The sequence below is a fragment of the Anomaloglossus baeobatrachus genome, chromosome 4 (genome assembly GCF_048569485.1).
Source record: "Anomaloglossus baeobatrachus isolate aAnoBae1 chromosome 4, aAnoBae1.hap1, whole genome shotgun sequence".
Classification (NCBI taxonomy): domain Eukaryota; kingdom Metazoa; phylum Chordata; class Amphibia; order Anura; family Aromobatidae; genus Anomaloglossus; species Anomaloglossus baeobatrachus.
This window is the reverse complement of record NC_134356.1, coordinates 595,809,612-595,828,597: the sequence shown is the minus strand read 5'-3', so window position 1 is coordinate 595,828,597 and position 18,986 is coordinate 595,809,612. Positions and strand designations below refer to the sequence as shown.

Below are 18,986 nucleotides of genomic sequence, written 5' to 3'. Positions count from 1 at the left end.
CGTTCTCAGAGCTAGGCTCCATAGGATTTGACGGACGTCGTTGGACATTACATGATTGGATTACTTTGTAACTTTGAGGATTTGTTTAAATTGGTGAGCGAGGGATTTCTTTTCAGTGTGTGCGGTTTTGTTTTGTTTTTGTTTGATTTATTTTAACTAATACTTACTGTGCTAGTAATGGGGTCGTCTGGTAGCCTCTCTATTAGGCCTAAGCCACACGGCGAGAAAAACAGTGCGAGTGGAGTGCGATAAAACATCGCATTCCCCTCGGACCAATTCTAGCCTGTGTGTCAGCACACATGAGCGATTATTTTCTCAGCCCTAATCGGACTGAGAAAACAATCGCAGCATGCTGTGATTGTAATGTGAGACTCTTTCTCTCGCACCCATTCTAGTGAATGGGGCGAGAGAAAAATCGCACTGTACTCGCGGTACACTGGTGTACTGCTAGTGCAGTGCGAGAATGGCAATAGCCGGCTACGCAGGAGAGAGGGAGAGAAATCCCTCCCTCTCCTCCTGAGAGCCAGCCCACCCCCCGCAGCTGAGGTCTGCTCGCACGAACGGACCTCAGTTGCAAGGACACACGCATGACATTCGGCTCTGCTGTACTGCCAGCAGGAGCCGAGTGTCATGCAAGTGGATCGCAGTAGTCCCCGTGTGGCCCCAGCCTTACTGATCCCTTGGCTTGATGCCAGCTGTCCAATCACAGCAGATATCAACTGCAAAAATATTACCCCGATTGCCACCACACCAGGGCAATCAGAATGAGCCAGGCAATGTGTCAGAATTAGTGTATCTAATGGTTGCGCCAGTTTGGACCGGCTGCTATTTCAGGCTGGGAAGATCCAAATAACCATAGACCTACCCAGCCTGATAATACTAGACCCCAGCTGTCTGCTTTACCTTAGCTGGTTATCAAAAATAGAGAAGACCACACGCCATTTTTTAACATTTCTTTACAAATATGGTTACGAAAAATAGGCGGGAGCCCATGTCTTTTTTTTTTTTTTTTTTATACAGGCATCTTCCACATACAGTAAAGCTTGTTGGTTGGCTGCGCTGTAGCTTTTCATCCAACTTTCTAAGCATATGAACAGCACCTGAACTCTGAACTTTTACAGACTTTGTTTTAAAAGTCTGTGTTACGGTTTGAGCCCCAGGCACTAGGTGTCCAGTATGAACCCCAAACTTTACCGTTAAGGTTCGCTCATCCCTAGCAGCTATCACATGGTCTCTGAGCTTTCTAATCAAATTTTTCCATCAGGGTATTTTTTTCTGTTTCAGTATTGTTGGAGATGGACTGGATTTAACTTTGGTTTTGACTTGTTGGTCACATACACAAATCGCTACATCATCTTTAAGAGGAACACCTTAAATCAGCCATGTAGTGGATCAGTCAGTCTACAGGCACAAAGGAACATTGCATTCAGGTACGGTAATTTGCTTCTGCCATCAATAGATGCAAGGAACAGAAAAACCTGTACCTGCTGTCATAAATATTGATTACTGCTATGAACTACTGGTACTTGGCCTTCTAAGTCTGGACTTGTTAATTTTTTACCATTGCAAATTTTATCCAAAATCTGCAGTGTTAAAGAAAATAGTTGGAAACCGGGGCTCAGGTGGTTTGGAATATTTGTCACATAGGTAGGTTCTCCGTGGATTCAACCCGCTGTCCTCTGCCTCATGACGGGTATCCCTTTCTATTTGTAATTAGGCAAAGACCGGTTATTCCGGCAGAGGAGAAGTCAGTGAGACCCTACCTTTGTGACTAGTTGGATTAGTTTTACCATGGCATCTACTGTATGTGGCACGTATCTTGATCGGCCTCCTGATGGACCTTAGGGGAAAAGTTTTATTAGTCACCCCATCCCTGGCCCCCCTCTTGAACGATGGTCTGAAATACCACAACATTTCAGAGTAAAGCACACAGTAAATGTTTATAATGCAGGAACCGTTCTCTGAATCATGCAGCCTGTGGCTTGCGCAGCATGAATCATGTAAGGTTCACTTTAAGGGATTATGTAATGAAATTATAGTAGTGGCTTTATTGAGAGCCTGTTGGTGATCATGATGAGAGGTTACTGTTACAGATTTTAGCTTTCAGTTGAATCATCACCTCTCGTCGTGGGGGAATGAACGGTTTTACTTGGGACATATAGCAGCTTTTATCTGCATAACCACAAGTAGGCTAGAGGGAAGGGCCTGAAATAAGCAAAATTATGAAGTCACCCTCCTATGCACATCCAGCTGAGAAGGCAGGGACTGGGGTCGGCCATCATACCCGCTCTTGTCTTCAGCTCACTGAGCACTTGCCTTTCCCCACCAGCTACTGCGTCCTTCCCACTTCCGCGGCTCTGTGTTGCTTGTAGCAGTCTGATAAGGTCGCAGAGTGATGACCTCATTACGCTTTTGCATGCTGGGCCAAGGGTTGACATGCTCTGCCCTGCTCCGCTCCACTGACCTTGCTTCCACCACATGGCTAATTTGCATATGATGCCTTTTGAAGTGCTTTGCATGCAAATTAGCCATATGCAGGGCCCGTCTGTTGCGGCTGTAACAAAGGCCCATTGAAGAGGGGGGCTTAGCCCCGGCCTTGATAAAGCTAAGTAATTACCCCAGGCCCTGGCTGGGCCCTTCTCTTCACAGGGCCCCATACACCAGTCATGGCTGTCATGCCCTAATGGCGGCCTTTTATCAGGAGGCCTTCCGAATCAAAGGTTCGTGTGCATAGAGGAGCCAAAAGAGAGCTGTAGCACTTGAGCATCTTTTATTGCCACCAGACTGTTATATGCTGGTTAAAGAGTTCACATTAAATGCTGGATATGTTGCTGTTTTTTCTGTATTCCTGGTTAATGCGGATGTCCATTATATTCACAGGTTACGCTTGGTGTCCTTTGATACAAATGGTAAAGTCATCTGCAGCCGGACTAGTGGCTATCAGATCCTCAGCCTTGAGAAAGATCAGGTATGTATTATGTTTGTTTAATGGGTTCCAAGAAACAATCCAGAGCTCCTGTTGTGTTTTATAAGGAGGCCCAGCTATAAATAAGTCTGGAGGAGAATCTGGCTGCCATTAATGAGATCACAGGGGAAGAAAGGTGGACAGTGACTAGAGTACGTTGTTAATAGGACTGTAAATAGCATTTTCTTTGCAAGGACTATCTCATCGCACAGTCCCGGTGTGTTTATTACCGCTTCATCTAATCAGTACTTAAAGTGGTCACCTGGGGGAAAGCATCTCTTATTCATTCATGCATTTGTGAAATATCTTGTTAGTGCAGATTGGTCTTTTTTTTTTTTTTCTTTTCGGTAGTGGGGATTGTATTTGGATAAGTGAGACAATCTAATTGCTTTCATAGCGACCCCTGTTTATGCTGCTCTACAAGTTGTAATAACCATTATTTTTTCCCTCCTCTATATCCCTGTTTATAAGTTCTTTTTAAAGGGTTCTCAGAGAATTGTTATAAAATAAAAAAATACACTTTTAAATTTATTTTTTTAACTACCTTTTTTTTAGCAAAAAGGTACAATGTACAGCATTCTATACTTTCACGTAATGAACAAGCATTTTTCTCGTTCAGTTGACTGGCAGTCTGTTTATGCTGACCATTATTGGAATACTAGCAGGGCCGATAATTTAATAATGCACCTTTACACTGTTCATACACATTTACCGTATTTTTCGCTTTATAAGACGCACCTGATTATAAGACGCACCCCCAAATTTGGTGAAGCTATAGAGAATTTTTTAATAAATGGGGTACGTCTTATAATGCCAGTGTCCGTCTAACAAATCATATAGGGTATATGTCCCTCATAGCCCCCCTATCCTAAAATTAGCCCGCTTAATCTGGATATGGCCACATTATATTGACTATAGCCCGCTTGTGCTGGCACACATCCCCCAGTGATGCCACACGTCCCCTGTGGCTGGCACACGTCCCCTGTGGCTGGCACACGGCCCCCCCGTGGCTGGCACACGGCCCCCCCGTGGCTGGCACACGGCCCCCCCCGTGGCTGGCACACGCCCCCCCCGTGGCTGGCACACGGCCCCCCCGTGGCTGGCACACGGCCCCCCGTGGCTGGCACACGGCCCCCCCCGTGGCTGGCACACGCCCCCCCGTGGCTGGCACACGCCCCCCGTGGCTGGCACACGCCCCCCGTGGCTGGCACACGTCCCCCCCCCCGTGGCTGGCACACGTCCCCCCCCCCGTGGCTGGCACATGTCCCCCCCCCCCCCCCCCCCCCCCGTGGCTGGCGCCCCCCCCCCCCCGTGGCTGGCACACGGCCCCCCCCCCGGGCTGGCACACGGCCCCCCCATCACCCTGTGTTAGATAGCGCCCCCATGCTGCTGCTTTTAGTAAAATAAACTTTCCTTACCTTCTCCAGCACTGTCCTCTCTCGTCTCCCTCGTGGGGTTGAGCTCCTCCTGTCTCCTGCACTTCCTGGTTCTCGGTGCCGGTCATGTGATCGGCACGGCAGAGTGACATCTCTGCGTGCATGATTACAGCACCAGGAGGGAGACCGGGGAGACACGCAGGAGGATGTAAGTAAAGTTTTTTTTTTTTATTTTACTATGGGCAGCAGCAAGGGGGCCATAGCTAACACAGGGGTGCATGTGCGATCAAAGGGGACCACAGGCAGATATAATATGCGCCGCTCCCCCAGCTCATCACCGCGGTGCGATTTCAGCACCATGGTGATGGACAGCGGCTGTGCATATTATATGAGCGTTAGCAGGAGATCTCCTGCTGTAGCCTTGCCCATCTCACCAGCCTTCCTCAGCCTCCAGCACCGCTCCAGAGCGGCCCGCACCTCCCCTGGACCCTGCAGTATATAATCCGTATATTCGGATTATAAGACGCAACCCCTACTTTCCCCCAAAATTTGGGGGAACAAATGTGCGTCTTATAAAGCGAAAAATACGGTAATAGCGTTTTCCCAAACATTTGTTTAGCTAATCACTTTTCTTCCTGACAATCTGTACACATGCACACTCAGCTTGGACAACTGTGCATGTGTCTAAATAGAGGGGTTAAGGCATTGGCACTGGTGGTGGTGGCTTCTCTCCTGACAAAAAAAATATTAGGCTGGTTTTAGTAATAATAAGCTTTATTTTTATATAGCGCCTGATATATTCCGCAGCGCTTTACATATATCAGTAACACTGTCCCCATAGTGAATTTATATTGTGAGCCCCAATCAGTATGTCTTTGGAATCTGGGAAGAAACTGGAGGAAACCCACACAAACACGGGGAGAACATACAAACTCCTTGCAGATGTTGTCTTTGATGGGATGTGAACACCGGGCCCCAACGCTGTAAGACTGCAGTGCTAACCACTGAGGCACCAGCATGACCCATCTCTGTCCCTCGTCATCTTTTGGAGAGAGTGGGAGTGTTACTTTGTTTCCATACACCTCACATGGTCGGCCAGAAAAAAAGGGTGTACCCTTTTTTATTTTGACTACCGGCTACTTGCAGCATATTTCACCGTAATGTCTACACAGTGGGCTAGAGCACATCCTTCTGTTAGACATTTGCTAGATTTTCCACAGGGTTGTGAGGACTCTTCAGGATTACATAGTTACATTGGTTGAAGGAAGGATCCATCAAATTTAGCCTCTCTCTACATTAAACATGATGGCCTATTCTTTGCATCAGGTCCAGACTGTTGGCGAGTCTCACGCCTGGCACTGGACCAACTTCTATCAGACAATTATAGCATTTCGTGTGCGTATACGTCAATAAGGATCTTTCACCTGTTTGAGCATGTGAAACTCGCCATGTCTTAGAGTAGTGTTTACTGAGCTGAGAAAAACCTTAGCTTTTATTTTGTTAATTTTCTCCTCACCGTTGTGTAGACATTAGCTTAGGTTATAGTTTATATCATAGTTCAGCTGGACGCTACCAAGGATTTCTCTCTGGGGTGGTGGTGTGTACTTTTTCTCCTGCATGAGGTTGACCAATCATAAGCAGACAGCATCATGCGGGATGCAGGTGAGAAAGAAACTATCCCTCCTCTCCTCACTGATCTCTGGAGAGGTATAGCAAGGCTGAGTTATGTATCATTACAAATACTTCCAGATCTCCTCTCACGGCAATCAGTGTGTTGTGGAGGTGAGTGATAGCTGAAAGCCCTGTGAGATGAGATCTGGAATGGTTTGTAATGATATGTAACTGTGCAGCTACTGTGTAGAGATACAGCTGAGCTGTGTTTTTTATGACAGTAACCATAAAATAATCATGTAAATTCTGTCTGAGAGGCTCTGCTCTCTAATACATCTGGCTCGGTGATATTTCCACTTCATGGGACACACATTCAGACAGTCCATCAAGCTGGATGACACCATTCCTACTAGTGTTTTACATGGAATAGTTTCAGGTGCTCTGACATTTTGATGCTTTGAGAGCAGTTTTAACGAAAACATAAATTTGCAGCAGCTGCCTCTTGTCTCGCGTCCAATATTATTTTTAGATGCAAATGCTGCTTTTAGATTAGACTACTTGTTATACAGTGTATTGAAGAGTTACACGGACATATGGGTTTGTTCATATTCGCTTGACTGTGCATTTCGGTTAACAATGAAAAATAGCTTCTGATTTGATATAGAAATAAGACCTATACCTTCTCCAATATGGCATGTTACAGAAGTGATGTTGGCAGAACAAATAAAAATGAAGTCCAAAAAGACAAAAGTAGGAGTTAATAGCAGCCATACAGAAAGTCACTAAGTGAAAGAATGTGCGCATAAGAATGATCAATAATATTCAGAATTCACTTTTATTAGGTACATACTAAAAACAGCCATAAAGGCACAAGAAATAGGAGTCTATATGAGAAAGCAAAAGGGGAGCAGCTCAGCTCCCCCCAAAGTACAAAATCAGTAATATATAGTAGCTTACAGTACAGCATGCATGAAACTGGCAGCACATAGATACAAGTCAATACTGGACCAGACCACTAGAAAATGTATTTTCTGGATATTACTGCCTTAGATATTGTATATGGTATCTGCTTTTTCAGCCCACAATATTATCTGTCTTTAAAGGGAATCTGTCACCACTTGGACCTTTTTAAACTGTTAATATGGCCATACAAGTTATAGAAGGCTGAAAAAATCCAAACCTTTGTCTCATATCAGATGCTTTGTTGTTCAAATAATCTTTTATCACTTTATGTAAATGAGCTCTTCCAGGCTATGGGGCGGATGCTGCCTGGAAGATAACTCCGCCTCCAAAGCTTATTTTAAATGGGGTGTTACCAGTGTGAGACAAGTATCTGACACAGAACAGGAGAAATTAAATTTGACTTCTTTCAAACACATTTTTTTCAGCTCTCTGAGCTCTGCTTGATTGCAACAATGTTGAAACACTGCTTGCAAGCTGGAGGCTGAAGCGGAGAGGAATCTGCAGAAGTGTCAGTTATAGGCTATGTGCCCACGTTGCGTCTTGTCCCTGCAGAAATTTCTGCAGCGATTTGAACAGCACACGTGCGCTTCAAATCGCTGCAGAAACACTGCATAATGAGTGCAGTGAAAAGGCCGATTTCATGCGCTCTGGATGCAGCCCCCACCATAGACAGAGCAGGACCTGCATCCAAAGCGCACGAAAGAAGTGACATGTTGCTTTTTAGAACGCAGCAATTTGGCAGTATGCAAATCACTGCGCTCTAAAACGCAACGTGCGCATGGATTATGCACAATCTTCATAGATTGTGCTGGGGACGCAGGACGCATGCAGTTACGCTGCAGTGCAATACGCAGCGTAACAGCACGCAAATACGCAACGTGGGCACATAGCCATAATCACATACAGCTCTGCAGTGAAAGTAGAGAGCGGCCATCACACTAGTAACGGCCCTGTTATTTAAAATAATCTGTAGAGGCAGAGTTATCTTCCAAGGCAGTATCTGCCCCATAGCCTGGAAGAGCACATGTACATAGTGATAAAACATGATATTTCAGCAACAAGGCATCTGATATGAGACCTACTGGAATGGCTTTTTTTTAACATTCTATAACCTGTATGCCCATATTGACCTTTTTAAACTGTTAAAGTGGTAACAAATTCCCTTTTTAAAGGGAGCACAGACTAGATGATCACTAGATGATAAACTATCAGAATCTATAAATTTTAGTGTTTATTTCCTGGAAGAAAAAGATTAGTGTGCATTCCCTTTTAAAGTTTTTACATGTTGAAAATTTATAACCATGATTATCCAGGTGCTGAGATCTCTGCAATCGCTAAAACAAAAGGACGGAAGCTCATTTTGTGGTTTCCCTTTTGAGGTTGGTCATCAGGCTAGGTACATTATCTAGCGGGCACAGTGCTGTGTGCCAATGCCTCCTTCCTCTAGCCACCTGTGGGTATCTCAGCACGTGGACCACTACCAACTTGATCCTGGCTTGTAACTTATACTGGGTGGCATGGGAGTTTGATATTCTTTAAAAATACATTTTTCACCTGTAAAAAATAACTGTATAATACATCCTGGTAAAACAACCTATAGTCCTGGTTTCAAAAGCCATAATATACAACACATGTGGATTTGTTGCAGAAGTCCTTAACTTGTGAATTACTGGTGTGTTGTAGAGGGAGGAGCAGTGGTCAGATGATGACGGCACATCTCCTGCTCGGCTCCTCCTGTCATCATTTCTTTGTTTTCACTGATTAATCTTCTCTATCTATAGGAACAAGTGGTGATGAATCTGGACAGTCGCCTCCTTGTGTTTCCGCTCTACATCTGCTGCAACTTCCTTTACACATCCCCTGAAAAACGAGTGGAGTCAGAAGGACAGATGGAAAGTCCAGACGTCTAATGTGCCCAACTGGCTACATGAAGAACTCGTTATGGAAACCGTAAAAAGGGAACATTTCAGTTGTATTTTTGTTTTTTGTTGTTTTTTTTTGTTGCTTTTTACCTTTTCAAGTTTTTGTTGACTTTTTGTCTGTAATAGTGCAGAGAAGATATGTAACCGATGGACTTGTACCGCCATGTATCTTATCACCACCTCAGAATGTAGGCTCTTTTGCCAAGATCACAAGCCAAAAGTGTCTATGGAATAGCCATTATGTTCAAAGTTGAAGCTTATGTTTTTTTTATAATTCATTTTATTTATTTTTTTTCTGACTCATTATCTGAAGGTGCAAACATCCTGCTGTGCAGTTTTGTTTTTTACACTTTATATTTAAATGTTCCTTGCCAAGCTGTGATCTTCACATGGTGAGGTTGTGCAGCACGGATTTTGACATTTGCAGTGATCTGTTGAGGGGTTTTTTTTTTTTGTTTTTGTTTTTTTTTAATAAGATGATCACCTATAAGCCTTAAATATCTTTAACCCTCTGCTGGCCTATGGAGAGTAGCGTAAGACATAAGCACCCGTACTACGTGATGACCAATGTTGGCTTCTTATCAGAGGTCGGGCAGACCTACACCAGATAAACTATAGTTGTCATAAATAAATAAAAATATATATTTTTTTTTTATTAATTGCAACAGTTACCCTGGATTCTCCATATTTAGAACAAATCCAAATTGTCCGCCTTCAGTTGTTCGTGTAGTTAAACCGGCCAGATACGGTGAGATTTCTTCAAGTTCTTACGATTAAAGCAGCATCACTCAGATCAGATCCGGACGTATTCTTCTGGGAAGCCTCAATGGTGAACGGCTGGATTGATGCATTGGACCCAAACTGACACCTTCTACTGGCAGGAATTGCATTACATTTTAATACTCTGCTGTTTTCGCCTAAGGCTTATCGTTCATTTGATGCCAAATGTTTTAAGAGGGTCGTGTGTATATATATATATATATTTTTTTTCCCCAGAAACTGTGTCACTCTTGTCTTGTCTGAAAGTTATCTATATTGCAATTTAACTCAATTTTTGTACATGTTGCAAAGCTGCAATATTTGACACAGGCAATGAATAAAGGATTATTACCTCTGGAGGGGAAGCAGACCAATTTTTTTTCTAGTTCTTAGAGGACCAACCACCAGGATTTTTCTATATAAGCTAAAGCCAATGCTATACTGGCGCTAGCATGCTGATTACCTTTAGTTATCGATAAAAGACTGTGGAGGAAAGAAGCGCAATAGGGTCTTACCCAAATAACAATGGGAGAGAAAAGTAGGGAGATACTACTCACCTATAGGGGTTGTGAAAGTCACAACTCCTATAACAGCATGTATGTGGATAATCCAGAGTCACAGCAGCGGTCCCTCGGTTTTTGGCAGATAACAGAGAGTAATAGAGTGAGGGTTTCCAAGCCGCGCCAATGACGATCAAGTTAAGCCATTAGATTAATGTTCCTTTATTCCAATTGGAATAAAGGAACATTAATCTAATGGCTTAACTTGATCGTCCTTGATTACCTTTAGTTGTGAGATTGGATGTATAGTTTCTGAAATAAAGGCAAGTAAAGGTTGTGAAAATCACTGTTAATTAATTGATAGGTGCAACGGAATATCTAACTGTGACTTTTGCTAGTTATTCACGCCCATGTCTGCCTGCCTGTTCTTCCTCCCCCTGTTTTTCTGGTATTACAAGGGGAAGAAGGAGGGAGGAAGGACAAGGGGGAGGAAGGACAGGCAGCAGACAGGGGCGGGAATAACCAGCAAAACTTGACCCACTTACTAGATATTCAATTGCACCTATCAATCAAATAACAGTTCATTTCACAAATTTTACTTGCCTGTATTTCACAAACTATATATCCGGTCTCACAACTAAAGGTATAATTAGAATCTGCATCATAGCACCAGAATAGCACTGGCTTTAGTTTCAATATGAAAATCCTGGTGGTTGGCTCTCTTTAAAGGAGTTGTCTAGGACTTGGAGATTGATCGAGCTCTCCAACTATGGTAGTAAATGGGATCTGAGTTCAAGCGCCTAAAGGCCCCGTCACACACAACGAGATCGCTAAATTGTTGCTGAGTCAGTCTCTGTGACGCATTAACGATCTCGCCAGCGATCTCTTTGTGTGACACCTACCAGCGATCAGGCCCCTGCTGTGAGATCGCTAGTCATTGCCGAATGATCCGGACCATTTTCTTCAAAGGCCATGTCCTGCTGGGCAGGACGCATCGCTGTATTTGACACCTACCAACGACCTCCTAACACTGTCCCAACGCCCGCCGAGATAGTTATACAGGTCGTTGATCGTTACTGCGTCGTTGGTAAGGTCTGACTGTGTGACATCTCACCAGCGACTTACCAGCGATCCTTATCAGGCCGTATCGTTGTCGGGATCGCTGGTAAGTGGTTGTGTGATTGGGCCTTTAGACTGGCCACTACTGTGGTGATCTTGCTCCATTTATTATCTAGCTCATGGGCAGGAGTGCTGAGTGTTGGATGCCCACTGATCTGATTTTGATGACCTATTGAAAGGCTAGTTAATCCATAACTAAATATTTGACAATTTTTATTACAACCTCTTGAAGTGACCACTATAAAAAAGCCTTTAAAGCAACCCATTGATATGTGAAGATTAGTAGGATAGTCGGTGGAGTTAGTAACTAAACAGGAGGCACGTCCATTGCTTTGTCCTTTTTGTTACATTTAACATGTTGAATTTATTTTAACGTTATTTTGTTTTGTACCCTACTGGATATAAGAAGCATAAAATTCTGCTGTAGCGTTTAATACGTATAGTTTCTTATATTTCCTGTTACAAAAGAAATCGGTTATACAGTAAGTGTTAATTCTTGAAACATTCCTTAGATTTTTGCTACAAAATTAAGATAATGCAGCCTTAATGATAATACTACTTGTGCTACTTGAACCGTGCATTTAGATTTGGCCGGTTTGCTGATAATGTTTTGCCTAAAGCGTATTCAAAAAATTGCATATTAGTACTTGCTTTTAAGTGCCTTTACGTTCCCTCCACAGTGTCATTTTGCTTTTTTATTTATATATGAAAAGTCTACTGAAATGCTTCTTGTGAAACGTAGCCGTGGTAGCTGCATATATCTATGTAGAGCACATCTCAATATAAATGATGGTAACAAGTTCTCATTGTGTTCCGTAACTCCTCCTGTGCTCGATAAGATAAGTTATCTTGGCAATACCGGTGGAAGATTCTACTACGAGGAGTCTGTATCCCCAGTTATTTTATTCAGTAAAATGGGAAGGCTTAAAATATAAAGCAACATGTAATGATCCTCCTTTTTAATGCAGACCTATATTGTTGCGATTTCAATGTTGACATTAGAGAGAGAGAGAGCGCTATTTATATTGTGTGTATGTATGTATCTATGTACGCACAGATGTCAACATTGAAATTGCAACACCAAGAAGGTATGGAGTATGAGCTCCATGTGCAGAAATCTCCGCACTTGCATGTCTTGATCTGCTATAAATTAGGTTAATGGTTGTCTGTGGCGTGTTCTATCATTCTGAATGGGCACACAAAATCATCAAGATCTGCTGCTGGCCGCTCCCTTTGCAATTGATGACCAACGGTGTCCTGAATGTGATAGGAGGCAAGTCCGGAGACAACGCAGGCCATGGCAGTAGGTTTTGGCCACGCAGGCTCCTCCCAGTAACAGTGGCCTGGTGGTGTGGTGTGGAAAAATGGCTCATAAGAAGCTTTGATGAAATTTCTGTACTAGTTCCATGACTAAATATTCCAGGTACAATAACAGCTTGTTGTTACATTGCAGACTAGAGGGGCCCAGTTACCGAAATTATTCCACCCTACACCATGTTCCCAGGGTTAGGACCAATGTGTTTTGTTTTTATTTTTCTTCTTCCACCGTGAATGCTTCTTCATGGCGTTGTATGTCACCTCCTCAGATTCCAAGAATTGCATGTAGTAATGTATTTTGTACTGTATATTAAATGGGATGTCACATACCAAATCTAAGGCATCAAATATCTTGCAAATGCCTTCTGATAGTTTGTGGAGACATTTGGCTTAGAGCCAGACGTCCAGCTACAGATGTCCATTGACTTCACGCAATCACTCTCAAAGTTATTATGGTGCAGAGTAAGAGGCTGTAATGGACATCTATCCTCTTCATTAATGAGTTTTGGTTTTGACTTGGACACAATGATAGGTGTAGATTGATCAGGATTGCTCATGGGCAATGCCATGAAGAGGCCTTCCCTAGGAGTCATTAGTGTCCCTGCAGCTGTTCTTCAACACATTAGCAGGCTGCATGTTCTCGCATTACTGAGAGCAGCCTGCGTGGCCTAAACAAGCTATTCTGGCCTGCAGCGTTACCGGACATGTCTCCATCAAGCACATCTGGGATGGCTTTAGTTTGCAATCATGAAGGTAGCTGCCTTGAGTGGCTGTTGAGTTTGCAGGAAGTCATTGCCATCTTTTGGGAGGTTCTCTAACCACAAACATTATGCCGTGGGGTGGATCATGCGGTGCGGTGCGCTTTTGGATGACCTCTTCACCGTAAATGGTAACATTACAACTCCAGCACTGCACTGAGGGGCTGCACATGAATCTCCATTGGTCTCTAACTTCAGCTTTTCATAATTTAAAGTACAGAACAACCCACTTTGTTGGATGCGGCATAATATATGTAAATATGGCAAATATGAAAATTTCCAAATATCTGTGATTCTATATTTCGTTCATTCCAAGCCATGTTCTTCTGATCTATGATCATATAAAAGCCTCATCTTCTGAAAGAATCACAATAATTGAAAAGTTATATTTTGTATATGACTGCTGCGCTAATAAAGGACACACAGTGAGAAGGGAATTGGATAAAATATGTATGAATATATAAAAATATAAAGAATATTTTGGATACCTGCAGTTTTGGAGGTTGATTGATTTACCTCCTTTAAGGAGGTAATGTAGATCCAAAATAGTATGCAGAGTTTCACTAGTATGGCAAAACCAAAAAGGTTTAAAATTAGTATGAAACAAAAAGTGGGGGGAGGAGAGAGGGGGAGGGGGTAATGGATTACAGTGGGGTCATAGGTATAAACTTGTCTTTTTGGGTTCCCGGATGGAGATAGTGTTTGTAGTTCCCTAGATAGTGGACTCTGAAAGGGCAACAAGGGTGTATGGGTGACTGAATGTTGCCTAAGAGAATAAAATCGGTGAATCGGGGAGGTTCAGATTAGGTAATACTGTTACAAGATAGGATAGTACAGTGATGCTGTACTATCTTGTAACAGTATTACCTAATCTTAACCTCCCCGATTCACCGATTTTATTCCCTTAAGGCCCAGTCACACACAACGACTTACCAGCGATCCCGACAACGGTACGACCATGATGATGATGATAAGGATCACTGGTAAGTTGCCTGGAGGTCGCTGGTGAGATGACACACAGTCAGACCTTACCAACGACAAAGTAACGATGAGTGACCTGTATAACGATCTCGGCGGCGGTGGGACCCTATTAGGTCGTTGGTAGGCGTCAAACACAGCGATGCGTCCTGCCCAGCAGGACATCGCCTTTGAAGAAAATGGTCCGGACCATTCAGCAACGACTAGCAATCTCACAGCAGGGGCCTGATCGCTGGTAGATGTCACACATAACAAGATCGCTGGCGAGATCATTGCTGCGTCACAGAAACTGTAACTCTGCAACGATCTTGTTAGCGATCTCGTGTGTGACGGGGCCTTTAGGCAACATTCAGTCACCCATACACCCTTGCTGCCCTTTCAGAGTCCACTATCTAGGGAACGACAAACCCTATCTCCATCCAGGAACCCAAAAAGGCAAGTTTATACCTATGACCCCACTGTAATACATTACCCCCCCCCCCACACACACACTTTTTGTTTCATACTCATTATAAACCGTTTTGTTTTTGCCATACAAGTGAAACTCTGCATACTTTTTTGGATCTACATTACCTCCTTAAAGATCACTCAATCAACTTCCAAAACTGCAGGTATCCAAAATATTTTTAATATTTTTATATATTTATACATATTTTATCCAATTCCCTTCTTACTGTGTCCTTTATTAGTGCAGCACTCATATACGGAATCCCGTTTTTTTTACCCTCAGTTTCACGCGGACCCGGTCCACTGCTTGCAGCTTTCAACATTGTGAGGCTAGTTATCTTCTCAATAAGCCCCATTTGTTTGAGTTGATACAGTCTCCGTTCATCTTCTTCTGTGAACGCTAGTGTTTTGTTTTAAATTGAAAAGTTATATTTCCCTGAATTTTGAGTGACTCTCAGAAGCAAGTTGATAAAACATGCCCAGCATGGGCTATTAAAGAGGTTTTCACAAGATTGACGAAGCTTTGCAGAGCTCAGTCGTTCCATTTATCATCTATGTGACAACCCATTCAACATACCAAGTTGTGTTTTTGTTTTTTTTTTTTAATCAGAACACCTCTTCATCCCGCCTGCTGAGCCCAGCAGATTAATGTTGACTACACAATACACATTAGGCTGCATTAATATGAAAGCAGATCTGTTGCAAACAGAACCAGCGGGACCCTAATGATTATTATGGGCTTTGTCTGGGTTCTGATGTCAGTTTTTAGAAAGGAAGTATTCTGCATGGTGCACACATAACGGAGTACAGACTAGCCCCTATCATTATCAGTGGGGTCCATCTGCATCGTTCACATCAGTTCTGCGTCACATCTGTTTTGGACATTAACCTGACTTGTCTGTTCCTAAGAATGTAACAAAGTTGTCAAAACACAAGCGTGAACATAGCCTTTTTCTACAGGAAAAATGCTGACACTGAGGATTCTCTGTACCAACCCATCAGATTGCTCGGTCACAACTTAGCATGCCATGCAAGTGATCCTGAAAGTTCAATTTTTGAGATTTGCCGACTGCAGAAAAGTAATGATTTAACAGACTGGTAACAAAATGGTTAAAAACACGATTTCTGATAAAGGGATAAACCTGACAGAGACACGATCAAGAATAGCCCCTGAGCTTTGCAGGTCTTTTTGGAATTTCTTAAAGGGAACCTGTCACCACTTTTTTGCCCTATAAGCTGCGGCCACCACCACCGGGCTCTTAGATACAGCATGTTAGAATGCTGTATCTAAGAGCCCAGGCCACTGTGAAAACATAAAAAACTTTATAATACTTGCCTAACGGTCGCTCTGCGGTAGATGAGTGCCTAATGGGCGTCTCCGTTGTCCGGTGTGGGCGCCTTCCCTTTTGGCCATCTTCGGCTTCTTTCTGAAGCCTATGTGCATGACACGGCTACGTCATACACACTCGCCGGTCCCGCACAGGCCCACTACAATACTTTGATCTGCCCTGGACCAGAATGCAGGTGAGTGTGGATGACGTCGGACCCGTCATGCACCGCGGCTAGAGAAGAACAAAGATGGCCGAAAGAGGCGGTTCCGGCACCATCCAACGGAGACGCAAATTAGGCCCTCATCCACCGCAGCGCGACCGTTAGGTAAGTATTCTAAAGTGTTTTTTATGTTGTCACAGCGGCCTGGGCTCTTATATACAGCATGTTAGAATGTTGTATATAAGAGCCCGGTGGTGGTGGCCGCAGCTTATAGGCCAAAAAAGTGGTGACAGGTTCCCTTTAACAGCAGAAGTTGCCGACAAAACTCATCTGATTGTAATATAAGTGACAATATATGTGTGTGTGCATATATATATATATATATATATATATATATATATATATATATATATATATATATATATATATATATATATATATATATATATATATATACGGTGTATATATATATATATATATATATAATTATAATGCTGCCTTTATGAAAGTCTTGCATATTTACAAGATTTCAATACATTTATATGCCTACTCTATAATCCACAATTTATTAATCTGGTACCTATCGGCCCTGGTAAACTGATTTGGAAGACTTTTGCTGGACTTCTTATCTGATGTATATTCATTAAGCCTGCTGGAACATACTTTGTCTTTATAAAAGTTTCTCGATGGTGCGCGGTGGATTCCCATGAGGTGGCTTTTCCATTGCTAGTCAAAAATATTTCTTCCTGGTGCAACATTTTCCGTCCTCGTATTTTTATAAATTGATGTAAATATGTATATGCGGCTAAAGACGACTGTTAAGTTAACACTGTGAATTTCATTTAAAAGGATCAGTCCTGGTTCTCAGTAGATGCTATACATTTTTTTGTATACTTGGCACATATTACTTTGATTTGGGGCTTATGAAGAGGGCAGGTTTGCTTTTTGGGAATTCTTTCGCTCCTTTTTTTTTTTGGGGCTTATCACCCTTCTTGGCAACACAACTGTAAAGCCGTGGCATACCCCTTCTACGCCTGTATTATAAATCAGGTTTGTCTGAAATTAATTTAGGTGTTAAAGGCTACATTTTTGCCTTGTGCATTAGCCATTTGTATTTTTCAGCATGTTATAAATGGCATCTCCCGAGGGCAGGATTATTTGTGAACATTCCACAAGATGAAAATGAATGTTATTTCATACATGGATTGTAATAAATGTCAGCTCTTCTATGGTTTTGAATATTTGAGGGAAGAATGTATGGGATGACCTTGAATTGTAAAAAGTCTTATAACCATTAATTATTCTGTACATAATTACTATACTTGGATATATTATATTGGGAGGTTAATGCAGTGTACTCACTGTGGATGTAATAATCAAATGAGTAATAAAAGCATCCAATGGAAATGATTGTCTTTTTTGCCTTTTTCGTTTTTAATTTATTTTTTCATCTGACATGTATGGAATATCTTCATGACTGTGAACATTCAAAGTGCTCCCCATTATGTGAGTATTCTTTTTGATATTTATGGCATAACCTAACATATGTCATTTGTCTGAGATGAGAAAAATCCTTTACAAGGCAACCTGGCATGAGATTCATGGCTCATGAACGATGTGCAGTGTGAACACTTCCAGCATTATTGTATCCAGGCACACTTTTTTATCCGTCCCCCGACGAAGCCACCAACGCGAAACACGTGTTGGGACGTCGGTCCCCACGTGTTATCCCGGTATTCTTAGTGATCTGACCTTTGTGTGTAATCTGCCTCTTACCATACCATACATGGAGGTAATCTTGCACTATTGTATGAATGCCTCTGCATACAACTGATCAGGCGTCCTTGGATCCTGGGCACTTGCCTACAGGGTTTGTAGGGTCACTCTTGGTGAGTTTCTACTCCCTTATTACCTTTCCGGGACACGTGGGGTTTTATTTCCCCTTCAGCACACCCCTTCCCCTGGTCCTACATTGAATGTATTTATTGTATACCCTACAGCATCTAATAAATATTTGATATATTTCACTACTGCTTGTTTTGGGTTTCTCTAATCTCAGCAAATCTAAAGACTCTTTCTTTTGGTTATTATTGTATCCAGGTATGTTTTACTCTGGAATTTCAGAGAAAAGCCAACTGCGGATTATGCATTTTTGATTACGGTAACTAACCTTCTCCCACTCACCTCAGCTGATAGGTCTGCCCATATGTATGTGTGTGTATATAGGGAGCGGGCCAGGGTGCAGCTATCTGAGATGCAAAGTCCTCAGCTGGCTTCTCAAAGTATGTTTTCTGTGAAATTCCCGATTGAGTAAAACACACTAGGCTGCTATAACTGGTTTGTGCAGCATGAATCTCGTGTCCCGTTGCCTTTTAAGAAAGAGGCTGGTACATATGATGGTGAATACATACAGTGGATATAAAAAGTCTACACAACTGTTAAAATGCCAAGTTTTTGTCATGCGAACAAATCAGACTATGAGGAATCATTTAATAAAGTTTTCCACCTTTTAATGTCACTGGTATTTGTACAACGCAATTGAAAATTCTTTTCAGGTGAAAAAGAACTAAAATAATATAATCACATAAATATGTATACTCTGAAACTAATACTTTGTTGAAATACCCTTTTGAATTTGACATGATTGATTTTTTTTGGGGGGGGAGGTAAGAGTCCTACAGAATGGCACATTTCAAATTGGCAATCTTTTTGCAGTCTTCTTTCTAATCTGTCAGATTGCGAGGACATCTCCTGTGTACAGAAATCTTTCTTCAGATCAC

The 18,986-nt window shown here is 42.5% G+C and overlaps 1 protein-coding gene across 4 annotated transcripts in view; it reads left to right on the top strand.

The window, feature by feature from the left end:
- GMCL1 (germ cell-less 1, spermatogenesis associated) overlaps positions 1-10,337 on the top strand; it is a 188,552-nt gene extending 178,215 nt beyond the window's left edge. For all 4 annotated transcript variants that reach the window (XM_075346157.1, XM_075346160.1, XM_075346159.1 and 1 more), the window contains exons 13-15: positions 1,285-1,430; positions 2,881-2,968; positions 8,697-10,337. In XM_075346157.1, coding sequence (XP_075202272.1) covers positions 1,285-1,430; positions 2,881-2,968; positions 8,697-8,825 — 363 coding nt within the window. In that variant the 3' untranslated portion in view covers positions 8,826-10,337. The remainder of the gene's footprint in view (positions 1-1,284; positions 1,431-2,880; positions 2,969-8,696) is intronic.
- The last annotated feature ends 8,649 nt before the right edge of the window (positions 10,338-18,986 follow it).